Source organism: Mustela nigripes, chromosome 7 (assembly GCF_022355385.1).
Source record: "Mustela nigripes isolate SB6536 chromosome 7, MUSNIG.SB6536, whole genome shotgun sequence".
NCBI lineage: Eukaryota > Metazoa > Chordata > Mammalia > Carnivora > Mustelidae > Mustela > Mustela nigripes.
The window spans coordinates 90,159,773-90,172,838 of NC_081563.1; the positions used below are offsets into that span (position 1 = coordinate 90,159,773).

General features: G+C 43.6%; 1 protein-coding gene across 1 annotated transcript; it reads right to left on the reverse strand.

Moving 5' to 3' along the window:
* Window positions 1–7,889: 7,889 nt before the first annotated feature.
* On the reverse strand, window positions 7,890–9,048 carry RRP36 (ribosomal RNA processing 36). The gene is given in 4 exon segments (XM_059407657.1): window positions 7,890–8,399; window positions 8,402–8,605; window positions 8,608–8,733; window positions 8,856–9,048. Coding segments are annotated over 4 exon segments (897 nt in total). The 3' UTR covers window positions 7,890–8,025.
* Between the last annotated feature and the right edge of the window lie 4,018 nt (window positions 9,049–13,066).

The window sequence follows — 13,066 nt, forward strand, 5'->3', positions numbered from 1 at the left end:
AATCAAGCAAGTATATTGGCACCATTTTCCAATAGTATTGCTCTCTTTGTGTCTGTGTCACATTTTGGTGATTCTCACAATGTTTCAAACTTTTTAATTATTACTGTATTTGTTATGGTGGTCTGTGATCAGGGATTATACCTGCAGAAGGCTCTGATTGTGGTTAACACTTTTTGACAATAAAACATTTTTAATTGAGGTAAATACTGGGTTTTTTTTAGACAAAATACTCCCTGAACAGACTACAGTATAACGTAAAAACAACTTTTATAAGCACTAAGAAGCCAAAAAATTCATTTCACTTTTTTTATTGCAGTGTTCTGGAACAGAATATCTGTAATATCTACAACATATGCCTGTATATGGTTATACTGCTCTTGGTAGTCTATTTAGCACAATGCCTGGATGTTCCAGACGTGGTCTAGATCATGTAAATGACTGTTAAACATTATAGAATGGAATAAAAATCACTAAAGGTATCTAAGACTCCCATTTGCAAAAGCTAAAATACAGAACTAAGAAGAAAAAAGTTGTTAAAAGTTTTATAAGTTAGCAAGTGTTATAGCTCAGGTAGGTAATCGTGTCCTGGACTTGAGTTACTCAGCACCACAACCACCACTCTGCTATTATTTACTGTGTTTCATGCATGTAGATAATGGCTTCAAGCCTTTGAAAGCTTCACAGAGAGCCCTCTTTCCAGCTCAGCCTGTGTTCACCCCACATCTTATCACCTGGGGCATTCCTATAAAAAATGGAGTGCAAAGAGTTGGCAAACACCTTGGAAAGTCCAAACAAGTGATGACAAAGAGAAATACAAATTGGAAAACCCAGATTATAGTCCTAACCTCATGGTTCACTGTCCAGCCCTTCTCTGGTTTCCATTTTGATCAGTAAAAGGGAAGTTAAATTATATTTGTACACTTTGTATTTTAACTTTATTTTTGAAAAAGAAATAAATGAGATGGTTCAAGCTTAAAATTACAAAAGGATATTCTTTGATAATCTCCCTCCCACCCCAACACCATTTGTGCATATTTCCAGAGGTAGTTCATGCACTTACTAACAAATGTATGGGTCATTTTATTCATACAAACTTCCCACATCATGCATTTTTCACTCACAATACACCATGGATTGTGCCATGCCAGTTCACAAGTATGTGTTGTTCATTTTTTTTTATTAAATATTTTCACATTTCTTCTTTTTATAATTTTAATTTTATTTTTTTCAGTGTTCCAAGACTGATTGTTGATGCAGCACACCCAGTGCTCCTTGCAATACAAACCCTCCTTACTACCCGCCACCAGGGTCACCAAACCACCCAACCCCCGCTCCAAAACTGGCAGTTTGTTTCTCAAAGTCCACTGTCTCTCATGCTTTGTCTCCCCCTCCAATTTTCCCCAACTCACTTGTCCTCAACTTCTCCCAATGTCCTCCGTGTTATTCCTTATGCTCCACAAGTAAGTGAAACCATATGATAATTGACTCTTCTTGACTTATTTCACTCAGCATAATCTCCTCCAGTCCCGTGCATGTTGGTACAAAAATTGGGTATTCATCCTTTCTAATGGAGGCATAATACTCCATTGTATATGTGGACCATATCTTCTTTATCCATTCATCTGTTGAAGGGCATCTTGGTTCTTTCCACAGTTTGGTGACTGTGGCTATTGCTGCTATGAACATGGCGGTACAGATGCCCTTCTTTTCACTACATCTGTATCTTTGGGGTAAAAACCCAGTAGTGCAATAGCAGGGTCATAGGGCAGCTCTATTTTTAACTTCTCAAGGAATCTCCACACTATTTTCCAAAGTGGCTGCACTAGCTTGCATTCCTGCCAACAATATAAGAGAGTTCCCCTTTCTCTGCATCCTCTCCAACACACGTTGTTTCCTGTCTTGCTAATTTTGGCCATTCTAACTGGTGTAAGTTGGTATCTCAATATGGTTTTGATTTGAATCTCCCTGATGGCTAATAATTATGAACATTTTTTCATATGTCTGTAAGCCATTTGTATGTCTTCTTCGGAGAAGTGTCTGTTAATGCCTTCTACCCATTTTTTGACATGATTATCTGTTACGTGTGTTGAGTTTGAGGATTTCTTTATAGATCTTGGATATCAGCTCTTTGTCTGAAGTGTCATTTGCAAATATCTTCTCCGATCCCATGAGTTAAAATGTCTATACTGCCTAGAGCAATCTATACTATATTGGGATGGCAGTCAATGCCATCCCAATCAAAATTCCACTGGCCTTTTTCAAATAGTGAGAACAAATAATCTGAAAATTTGTATGGAACCAGAAGAGACCCCAAATTGCTAAGGAAATGTTGAAAAAGAAAAACAAAACTGGGGGCATCACATTGCCTGATGTCAAGCTTTACTACAAAGCTGTGATCACCAAGACAACATGGTACTGGCACAAAACAACAACAACAACAACAACAACAACCACACAGAATGGTGGAATAGAATAGAGGGCCCAAATATGGACCTGCAACTCTATGGTCAAATAATCTTAGACAAAGTAGAAAAAAAATATATAGTGGAAAAGAAACAGTCTCTTCAATAAATGGCATTGGGAAAATTGGACAGCTATGTATAGAACAATGAAACTTGACCACTCTCTTACACCATACACAAAGATAAACTTGAAATGGATAAAAAACCTCAACGTGAGGAATCTATCAAAATCCTACAGGAGAATGTAGGTGATGAGGGAGCAGGAGGCTGGCTGAGGACAAAGCAAAAGCTGGCGCCTTGCACCCCCTCTCCATCCGCTCCCCTCCATATGTGTAGCATTCCTCAGGCACCCCTGACTGCCATAAAATGATAAATAGTTAACTTGCTGAGATCACAATCCTGCAAGACAGGAGTCTCCCTTGGTTTGCAAATGTCCTTGAGATTACAACAAAGAAGTTACCTTATCAATAGCCCAATTTCCAAAGACACAGAACTCAGTTCCTCAAGCCCTAATGTCACCCTCCCCTCCATAAAAAACCGAAGGAAAAGTAAATAAAGTTAAATTTCTTCTAAACCTAAATCTCATTAACAAGGATGCTTGATAGCAGGAATGTAACATTCCACCAGACTTCCAATTGTCTTTACTTGATAGCAACTAAGCCTTCAATATCCTGATAGTATTCTTTGCCCCAATAGCCCTTCTGAACACCCCTTTGTCCTCACCTACCCAACTCCTGTGTATATAACCAACCACTTCTCACAACCCGGGGCAGCAGCAGCTCTTCCTGCCCACGGGTCCTGTCCCCGTGCTTTAATAAACCACCATTTTGCACCAAAGATGTCTTAAGAACTCTTTCTTTAGTCGTCAGCTCCGAACCTCACCCCACCGAACCTGACTTAGGTTCTGGGACTTCATCATAGGGAGTAACCTCTTCCCTATCACCCACAGCAACTTTTTTCAAGACATGTCTCTAAAGGCAAATGAAACAAAAGTGAAAATGAACGTTTGGGACTTCGTCAAGATCAAAGGCTTCTGCACAGCTTCTGTTGTGCCCAAATTCTGAGACCCCCCTAAAAATGACCACCAGAGTCCAGAGTCAAAGCCAAACAGCAAGGGTTGTTTATTACGAATTCGAACCCAGACCTCCGCGCACTCCTTGCCGGTGACGCTAAGAGGTCCTGAGCTCAGGATCACAGCACCTTTTATACACTATTTGGGGAGGCAGGGACTTAGCATACATCATAGTATCTCGTAACAAATCTCTACATACTGCAGGAAAATCAAACAGCAACTCTATAATATGACTGGTGCGCTACAGAGTGGGAAAAAGCTGAGAATAGATTATTGGTTAGATCAAAGGGCTGTCATTCTTCAAACTGCTCGGTTGGCACCGCTAGGGTATGTGTCACCTCAGGATTGGCCGGGGTCTCCCTGTCAAGCTGCAGGGTGCCAGATGGTTATTATCTCCCGTACCCAAAGCTGGGTGGTGGGTCCGGGAGCAGTCACTTTGTCATGTCCAATTTTGGGTGGGGGTTTCTCTGGCACCAGATGGCTGTTATCTCTCAGCCCAGAGCCGGGTGGGGGTCCGGGAGTGGCCACTCTGCTAGGTTCGATTCTGGGCAGGGGTTGTGTGGTTACAGAGTGCCTACAGAAAGTTTGCTGGTAATTTTCCATCTCCTCATGGGTTAGCAAGCGAAGGTACAGAAGCAGAAATAGCGGTTATGGTTATAATTTAGGCATCTCAGAAACTCATTTATTTTTGTTTTACGTGGCAGAGTCTCTGACTAGAGGGAGGCACTATAATTTTAGATAGCTTTTTAGGTTCCCTTCTAGCTCTGAAAATCCAAGTCACCCATTCAAACCTGCCTGTTGGCCTGCCCCAAGTGGGCAACAGGAAGTCTGCCACCCAGGAAGGCTCACTTCTCTGACCAGAAGGTGCTCTGGGAAGGACCTCTCCTCTTCACCAGCCCAGTCCTCTATTCAGAACTAAGACTGCCATTGTGGGGCCAGGTAGTGTGTTGGCAGCAAACCAGGCCTGAAAAGGTTTATCTCTATAGGTGAGCTAATACATGAGAGCTGGAGGCTTCCCTTACCAATCATTGGGACTCAGTGACTTAATCCCTTTTCCAGAAAATGCCTGACCCCAAAGGACAGCCTCTGTCTTTCCCCAAAGCTGGTCTGGCCTCTTGTGCCAGAATGATTTCCCACCAGTCTGGTTCATCCCCTGGGGGGGGGGGGGGGGGGGGATGAAGAAGAAGAAGGAAGAAGAGAATTGAATGCTGAAGACAAAAGAGTCTGTGTCCTCCTTGGAACTCCTCATCCAGCTACAAAGTTATGTAAGAGTTGGCCCACAGTATTGTAATGGCTGCCATAGTATGCAAGGGGGAGGCTTGAGCCCACCACAGGCATGCTGATGACCTTTCCTCATCCTGGGGGCAGGCCAAGGGGTAGGGTCCTCACAGGCAGGTAGGTAAAGCAGAGCAATCAAAGCAAACTGAGCCAAAATCACACACAGATGTTGGTATTGTATGCTGATTGGAGTAATACAGAGATCAAGGACAGTTGAAATCATCAAATGCCTGTGAAGGTGATGAGGGAGCAGGAGGCTGGCTGAAGACAAAGCAAAAGCTGGCACCTTGCACCCCCTCTCCATCCGCTCCCCCTCAGTAATATGTGTAGCATTCCTCAGGCACCCCTGATGGCCATAAATGATAAACAAATAGTTAACTTGCAGAGATCACAATCCTGCAAGACAGGAGTCTCCCTTGGTCTACAAATGTCCTAGAGATCTAGAAACAAGGAAGTTACGTTATCAATAGCACAATTTCCGGAGGCAAATAACTCAGTTCCTCAAGCCCTAATGTCTCCCTCCCCACCATAAACAAAACTGAAGGAGGCTGAGTTAGAAGGAAATGTAAATATAGTTAAATCTCTTCTAAACCTAAATCTCACTAACAAAGACGATTGATAGCAGGATTGTGACATCCCACCAAGAATCTCCCAACTATCTTGATGTTAATGACTGGCCTAAAGACAACATTGATCAAGCCAGCAAGGGCAAGGCCTCCAGTAGGCCTCCGATATCCTGGCACCTTGTAGGTCCTCTTTAGCATATGAAAACTCCGTTGAAACCTCCTTTCCCCTCACTTTCCCCCAACCGCAGAGTACATAACCTCACAACCCAGGGCAGCAGCTCTTTCTGCCCAGGGGTCCTGTCCCCGTGCCTTAATAAACCACCATTTTTCACCAAAGATGTCTCAAGTATTCTTTCTTGGTCATCAGCTCCGGATCTCAGCCCACCAAACGTCACCTAGGTTCTAGAACTTCATCAAAGGGAGGGTGACGGGGAGAACCCCCCAGCAAATTGTATAACAGAGTACCACACAGTTGAATGGTATAAAAGAGAAGTAATCATTTATTACCTCATCATTTCTATGGGTCAGGAATTCACTAGGTGGTTCTGGGTCTCTCACAAGGCTACAGTCGATGTCTGCCTGGACTGCCATCACCTGAAGGCTTGGCTGGAACTGGAGGGTCCCCTCCCACTGGGCTGCTGAGAGTGCTGGCTGTGGGATGGGCCTCTCCCATGGGCTGCTTGAGCATCCTTAGGGCACAGTGGCTGGCTTCCCTCAATGTAAGCCATCAAAGAGAACAAGATAGAAGTTGCAATGCTTTTTCTGTCTGGGTAGTTTGGAGGCCAGCCGTGATTCTGTGTGGGAGGGACTGCAGGAGAGTGTGGCTTGCAGGAGGCAAGGATCCCTGGCAGCCATCTTGGAAACAGGCCACCACAGACAGAGATGTGGCAGCCTACAGAAACAGGAAATCCTGAGCCCCCATGTCAAGTTCATGATGTAATATCCCAGAGTTGTCCTTTATAGTTCTCTTTGTGTTATATACCGTGTGTGTGTATGGGGAGGGTGGGTTATGAGATGGATTTAATTTCACAAGAAATGTAATTTCATTTCGTGATTGTTGTTTTTTTTTTCATAACCTCTATGTAGTGTATCAAACTCCTTTTTCATTTATCAACATGTCTTGGACATCATTCCATGCGTATGTATATAATAAGCCTACCTCGTTATTTTTAACTGCTGAGTGGCATTCCATACCTTAGATGTACCATGGTTGTGACCATTTGCCTAATGAAGGCAATTTGGTTGTTTGCATTTTTCCTATTACTAACAGTGATAAACTTTGTATATGCATCTTTGTACAACATTTACTTTTATGTAGTTTGTCATTTCAGTGTATTTTTATATACACATGTATATATATATGTATACATATTTATATATAAAGTCTTCAGTTGTCATTTCTTAATTTTATTGTGTTGTGATCAATGTGCCCTATATTATGGTTTCCATTTTTTTTTTGTACTTTTAAAAGTTTACTTATTTTATAGAGAAAGAGAGAAGGGGCAGAGGGAGAGGGAGAGATTCTCCAGCAGACTCCCTGCTGAATGAGGAGCAGGACACAGGGTTCGATCCCACAACCCTGAGATCATGACCTGAGCCAAAAGCAAGAGTCGGACATTTAACATCCTGAGCCAAATGTTCCTATGTTTTGTATTTCATATTTCTAACAGGTTTTTGCTGGTCTGATTCTGTTGTGTATTTTTTCTAATGACTCTTAGTCATGGTGATTTCTTTCCTTGTGTGGCTTTGTATTTTCACTGAAAGCACACATTTCTTCAAATTTTATCTTAAGAAACTCCCTGAGGTTTGGGTTTAAAATACAAACCTCAAGAGAAGATTATACTTGCTTCTGCTAGGTGTCTGGGAGCACTACCAACCTGAGACCACTCCAACCTGAGACCACTTCAAACTAAACTATTAGCTTGAGGATTTTCCAGTCTACACAGGTAGTCTGAACTCTAGACCCAAACAGTACTAAGAGCCGGCTGTGGTTACACATTACTGGAGAAAACTCTGTGCTCACCCCCTACCTCTCCTTCTATCCAAAACCAAAGCTAAGAAGGTGAGTTGTGGGAGTGGTTTGCTCTTTCAATGACTATGTTATTTGAGGGTTAAGTAGGAGGGATCTCTGGTCTGACTTCCTTCTTTGTGGGAGCCTTCTTTGTTCGCTGCCAGCTGCACTAGTGGCCCACTGAAACAATTGTTCTAGGCCACTCACAGACCCCACCAAAAAAGCAGAAAAAAAAGAAGAGTGACAGGAATGTTTATGAATTGGCTCTTAAATAAAATCCCAGCTCTAGGAACCATCTACAGACTTCATGACCTTCACCAGCCTTAAGATCACTCACTGGCCTGTTCTCTTCTGTACCACAATCATTGGTCTAAAGCAAGGATGGGAGGACATGAGGACATGAGGAACCAGATCCAAACAGAGAAATGTGGCATAGCACAAGGCTGAGTTGCTCTTCTTCTTGTCCAACCCTGGAGCAGTCCAAGAGCCCTCTAGTCATCTTTGAGCCAACCTAGCTTAAGGGCTAAGATTCTTGCCCTTGGATGGAAAAGAACCAGAACAGGCCAAGCCAAAGTCTGTCCCCCCAGATCCATTTCTCACTGGGCTCACAGTGGCAGAGCTCAGGACAGTTCCTTATTACTCTTTGCTCAAGGGGAGATGTTTCCGGTCCTTGCCTGAGTTTCTGCGCCTTTTTCGACTTAAAAAACTCTCTAGCTTCTTGCTGCGTTTCAGCTCCTTGAACTTCTCAGCTAGGACCAACTGGCGCTGCTCAGATTTCTTCAGGAAGTATGGCCGCTGGCCCTGCTGGGCCCGAGCCCTCTGCTCCTGCTTCAGGGCCAGGCGCAGCTCCTGTTGCCGCTTGCATTCCTGCTGTGCCCGTTCTTGCTGCTCCATCCTCTGAAGCAGCTGCTGCAGTTTCTCCTGCTCCTGCCCAGAACGGTGCTTCTTCAACTGCTTTTTCACCTACTCTTTCTCTTTGGCTAGGATGTCATTCAGGAATTCATAGGTTTGTCAAACACCTCAGGATTATATTCTCCTGAAAGATCGTCAAAGCGGGGATCCCGGGCTACCTTCTTACTGATGGGGACAACTTGATGCAAAAATGGCACCCGGACCTTGGCTGACATTTCCAGAGGCCTGTGCTTATCTGCAACACACGCATTTTGGACACGTGGTCTAGAACCTTGCTTCTTAGGACTGTTTCCAGCTGCCAACTGTATGTCTCAGTCCCCACTTGGCTCTGCAATTCCAACAGCTCTTCAAATGACATGTTAGATGTGTCTACTGACGCCTCCCCAGCAACCCATGCGTCTCCTGATCGTACTTTTACACACGGTCTTCTCCCTGCAGAAAACCCGCATCCTCCTTTTCAGAAACTGCCCGGGATCTGCTAACCCAGGAAGCGCCCCCTCACTTCCCAAAGCGTCGGCGGCTCCTTCAGAGAACTTAGAACTTCGCAGTCTCACGGTGACTGCACCACCCCCTGGCCTTCTCGCCGCCGGCGCCCCGCTGTCCCTCAGCTCCCAACCGGGCCCTCACCCTTCTGCAGGCCCCCGGCGTCCTCCCCGCCGCCCCAGCCACCGCGAGGAGGTCTGGCGGCCGCCGCCACACTCTGACAATTTCTTTATGGCTTAACACACACCCAGTTTCTGTGACCATGCTGGGTATGGCTGAAAATAATGTAGATTCTCTGATGGGTCAACAAACCTACTATCTATTATATGACACATGTCATCTGTGTTATTCAAATAGTCTCCTTATTTTTATCTTCTGTATCTCTGTCAATTTTGAAAAATGTCCATACAGATCTCACACATGATGGCGAATTTACAAACTGATAGTTCCACTGGGGGTGGGGAGGGTTGGTGAAATAGGCAGTGGGGATTAAGGAGTGCACTTGTGATGAGCATTGGGTGATGTATGAAAGTGCTGAATCACTATATTGAACACCTAAAATGAATATAACACTGTATATTAACTAATGGAATTAAGGCAAAAACTTTAAAAAACTTAAAAATTTAAAAAGAAATAAATTTTTCTTTGTATTTCTATCAGTTTTTATTTTAGATATAAAAGTCACTCAAGTTTATTCACCATCTGGTACGTATCAGATCCTGTGCCGAGGACCTTCCATACATATTATCTCATCCCATCTTCACAGCCACCTATGGAGGAGGCATTATTGTTATCCTTGTTTTTTTAAGTAAGACATCCAAGGCAAAGAAGGACTCTAGATCACAAACTTAGAAAACAGCTGGCTTAGACTTAGACTCCAAGATACGAGTCATACTACTTCAGCTACTGTTCTTCATTGAGCTTTGCTGTTTTTTTATATGCCACTGAGGGGGGGAAAGTTACCAATTTCTGTGATGCACTGCTTTCTTACTGGAGAATTTTTACATTTAGTGAAAGAGTTCTTCTAGACTTACTTGTAAATCATTTTTATCATATATTTCTCTTAAGTATATTTTAAAAAGCCAGACCTAAGTGAAATAGATTGGTTAATGTGTTCCTAAGATTTGTTTTCCTTCAGAACCTGATGCTTCTGAATCACTGTTTGAGTTGGGGCCAGTGCTGTCCATGTGTTCCTGCACATCTCGTCTTCTGTTCCCTGAGGAGCACTGGCAATTCAGGATTTCTTTAAAAGTGCATCACTGTTTACTGAGTTTTCCTTCCTAGGCATTTGCATTCATTCACACCAAAGCTGTTGCTTCGTTAATGTGTTCCTGGAAAGTCTTCAGATGGTGACCCTCCCCAGTGACCCTTGCCTGGTTTGCTGACAGACAAGCTGAGGGTTGCGATCACCCATCTGGTCATTGGGAGTAACAGGTCAGCTTGTGTGTTCACAAGCAGTGACTGCTGCTTGGCCAATAGTCCCTGGGAGACATTCTGATCATGGCACATTCTCATTCTGGATATGGTAGAGATGAAAAGACATGTGTTTCAGGCATACATTTCAACTATATAGTTAGATACATGAGGTTTGTAATATAGCCTCTGGGAATCTTGTGCATTTATTATTATGAAATCTGCCTTTCACTGCCTTCCAGGGGAACTCTAAGGGGAAAATATTATGTTAGAAATGCACTAGGGGCACCTGGGTGGCTCGGTGGGTTAAAGCCTCTGCCTTTGGCTCAGGTCGTGATCTCAGGGTCCTGGGATAGAGCCCTGCATTAGTCTCTCTGCTCAGCAGGGAGCCTGCTTCCTCCTCTCTCTCTCTCTGCCTCCTTGTAATCTCTATCTGTCAAAAAAAATAAAATCTTAAAAAAAAAAAAGAGAAATTCACTAAAGTTTGGTTTCTGTTTTGGTATTCAGCCTAAATCTGATGCTGGTACCTAAACTTGACACATGTAAACAGAAATGTGGACATGCAGTTAACCAAACAACTCTTATATAAGCTTTTCCACAAAGCACATTCACGATGCTTTAAGTGCTCCTTCTGCTCTCCTGAGTCTCCCACAGCTAACCCTGTACCATGTCTGAGTCTGAATAGTGAATCTGATAGAAGAAATATTTATGGTGTAAGGGCCTATAGCCAGAGCAGTTCCATCCTGAGCCTGCCCCCCTCCCCCCTGCCCTTCAGGGAACTTACTTAAAAACAAGTCCCAGAAACCAGTCCCAGATAACAAAGCCCAAATACAAGGGTGGGTCAGGCCAGGTGGATGTATCCAGTCGGTGGGGGCACATACTGTCTCCTAGCTACCAAGGAGTATGGGCCCCACCCTTTGGGTGCCCTTTGGGTGCCAATCTGACCAAGGTGATAGGCTAGTTCAAATATCTACTATAGCGTAAATTGTAATTCAATTGGTCACTTACGTGTGACCTAGCAGAACTGTGCAGCTTTCTCTGTGTTATAATATCATCGGTCACCTGTGTGTGGCCAGACCCAACCGCATGGACTTTGCCCTTAAAAGCTAGTCTGTAAAGAAGAGAGACTCTTTGAAAGACTCTTTTCTGTAAAGAAGAGAGACAAAGAGAGACTCTTTGCAAGAGACGTCCCTGGCCGGTCAGTTTGATTCTTGATGCTTGGCACGAAATAAAGTTTTGCTTGACCTTCGCTTTGTATCAGTCTCATTCCTTTGACCATGGACCCAACAATGGAATAGGAAATCAGCCAATGAAAGTGCCTGGCCAATTGCCACAGACATCGAACAATTATGACTAAATTTCTGAGTGAATTAGAAATCACAGACATTGTTTTGCTCTCACTCTTCAGCTGTGTCGGGGAGCAATTGTAGTGAAGTGTGATGAAGGTGAACTATTGCCCTCAGCAGACAGAAAGATGAAGATACTCATTGTTCCTCAGCCAAGACCTTGGAGTGGCTGTGTCTTCACCTCTACAAGTTTTCAGACCAGATGGGGAGTTGCCCTTGAATGGCCTTTGAACTGTGGAGGGGTAACAATGTTTACACAAGGCTAGCAGGACCAGGAAGTGCCACCAAGGAAGACTTATTGCAATAAGTCAAGGCAGATGCCACACTGTTTTGGTTCTTCATTGTGTTCTCAGTGCATAGCATGGTCTGGGAGACAATGGCAAAAAACAGACATGGCATGAACAGGGGCCCTAGCCACCCTTGGATTGCTATAGACTTTCCTGCTGCCCATGTGTCCCTGATGGAGAGAGAGCCTCACAATGCTGTGATGGGCTGGGTGACTGGGACTCATCAAGCAGGTCCATGAGTACTGGTTCTTCCAGTGGAAGAACTGCCAGCAGGGCATGCGTTTTCAGGGCTTCCAAACTGATGGTACTCAAGCCTTCTATTTGAAGTCATTTGAGAGCCACACTGCAATGGCTAGCCTCTCAATCCCTCTCCAGAGCACATGGAGTGTTTATTCTCAGTGATTGCAAGTAACAAAGACCACACAGGATTCATGGTTGGGTACTTCAAGTATTCATCATTCCCCAGCTTAGAAATTCCATGTGTCTGATCTAGTTTCTGCCACCTGGTCTGTCCACAATAGAGATGACTAGATGAGGGTGTGGCCAAAATTAACAAGCTCTGGGAATGAATTGCAGAGAAGCAACTGCTTTGTTGGTTCATTTCTTCTGACCCATCAAAGTCCAACATAATGATTTTGCTGAGGAGAATGGCTCCATTATCACAGAGATGTCCAAGGTCTGTCCACAAATGTTTGAGTATGCACTGTCCCAGCCTGGTTCTGTGGTGGTTCACAATGAAGTGAGGAAAATGGTCCCTGTCTCAAGGACAGTATGCAAAAACATCAAAACCAGAAAACATACATGCACAGCAGTTTTTAAAAAGCCAGAATCACGATCGTATTATTGAAGTAAAGTATAATATTCATAAGAAATCATAAATGTACAATCATAAAAGTACAGCTCTTCAAATTTTCACAAAATGTTTACACCCAGATCAAGAAACAGAAATGTATTAGAACCATAGAAACACTCTCCCCCACCTGCTAAGGATACCAATCTCCTGACTTTTTCCACCACAGATTAGTGTTGTCAGTCTCTAAACATTATATAATTGGAATCCTACAATGTAAACTCTTCCTTTCTGGCTTCTTTCACTCATAATTGTATTTGTCATTTTGTCCATATTCACATCATAATTGTGGTTGGTTCATTAAAGCTGTCGCTGTGTATTTCACAATCTATTTGTCCATATCCTGGAGATGAGAATTTGAGCTTCCCCAGTTTGGGACCTTTACA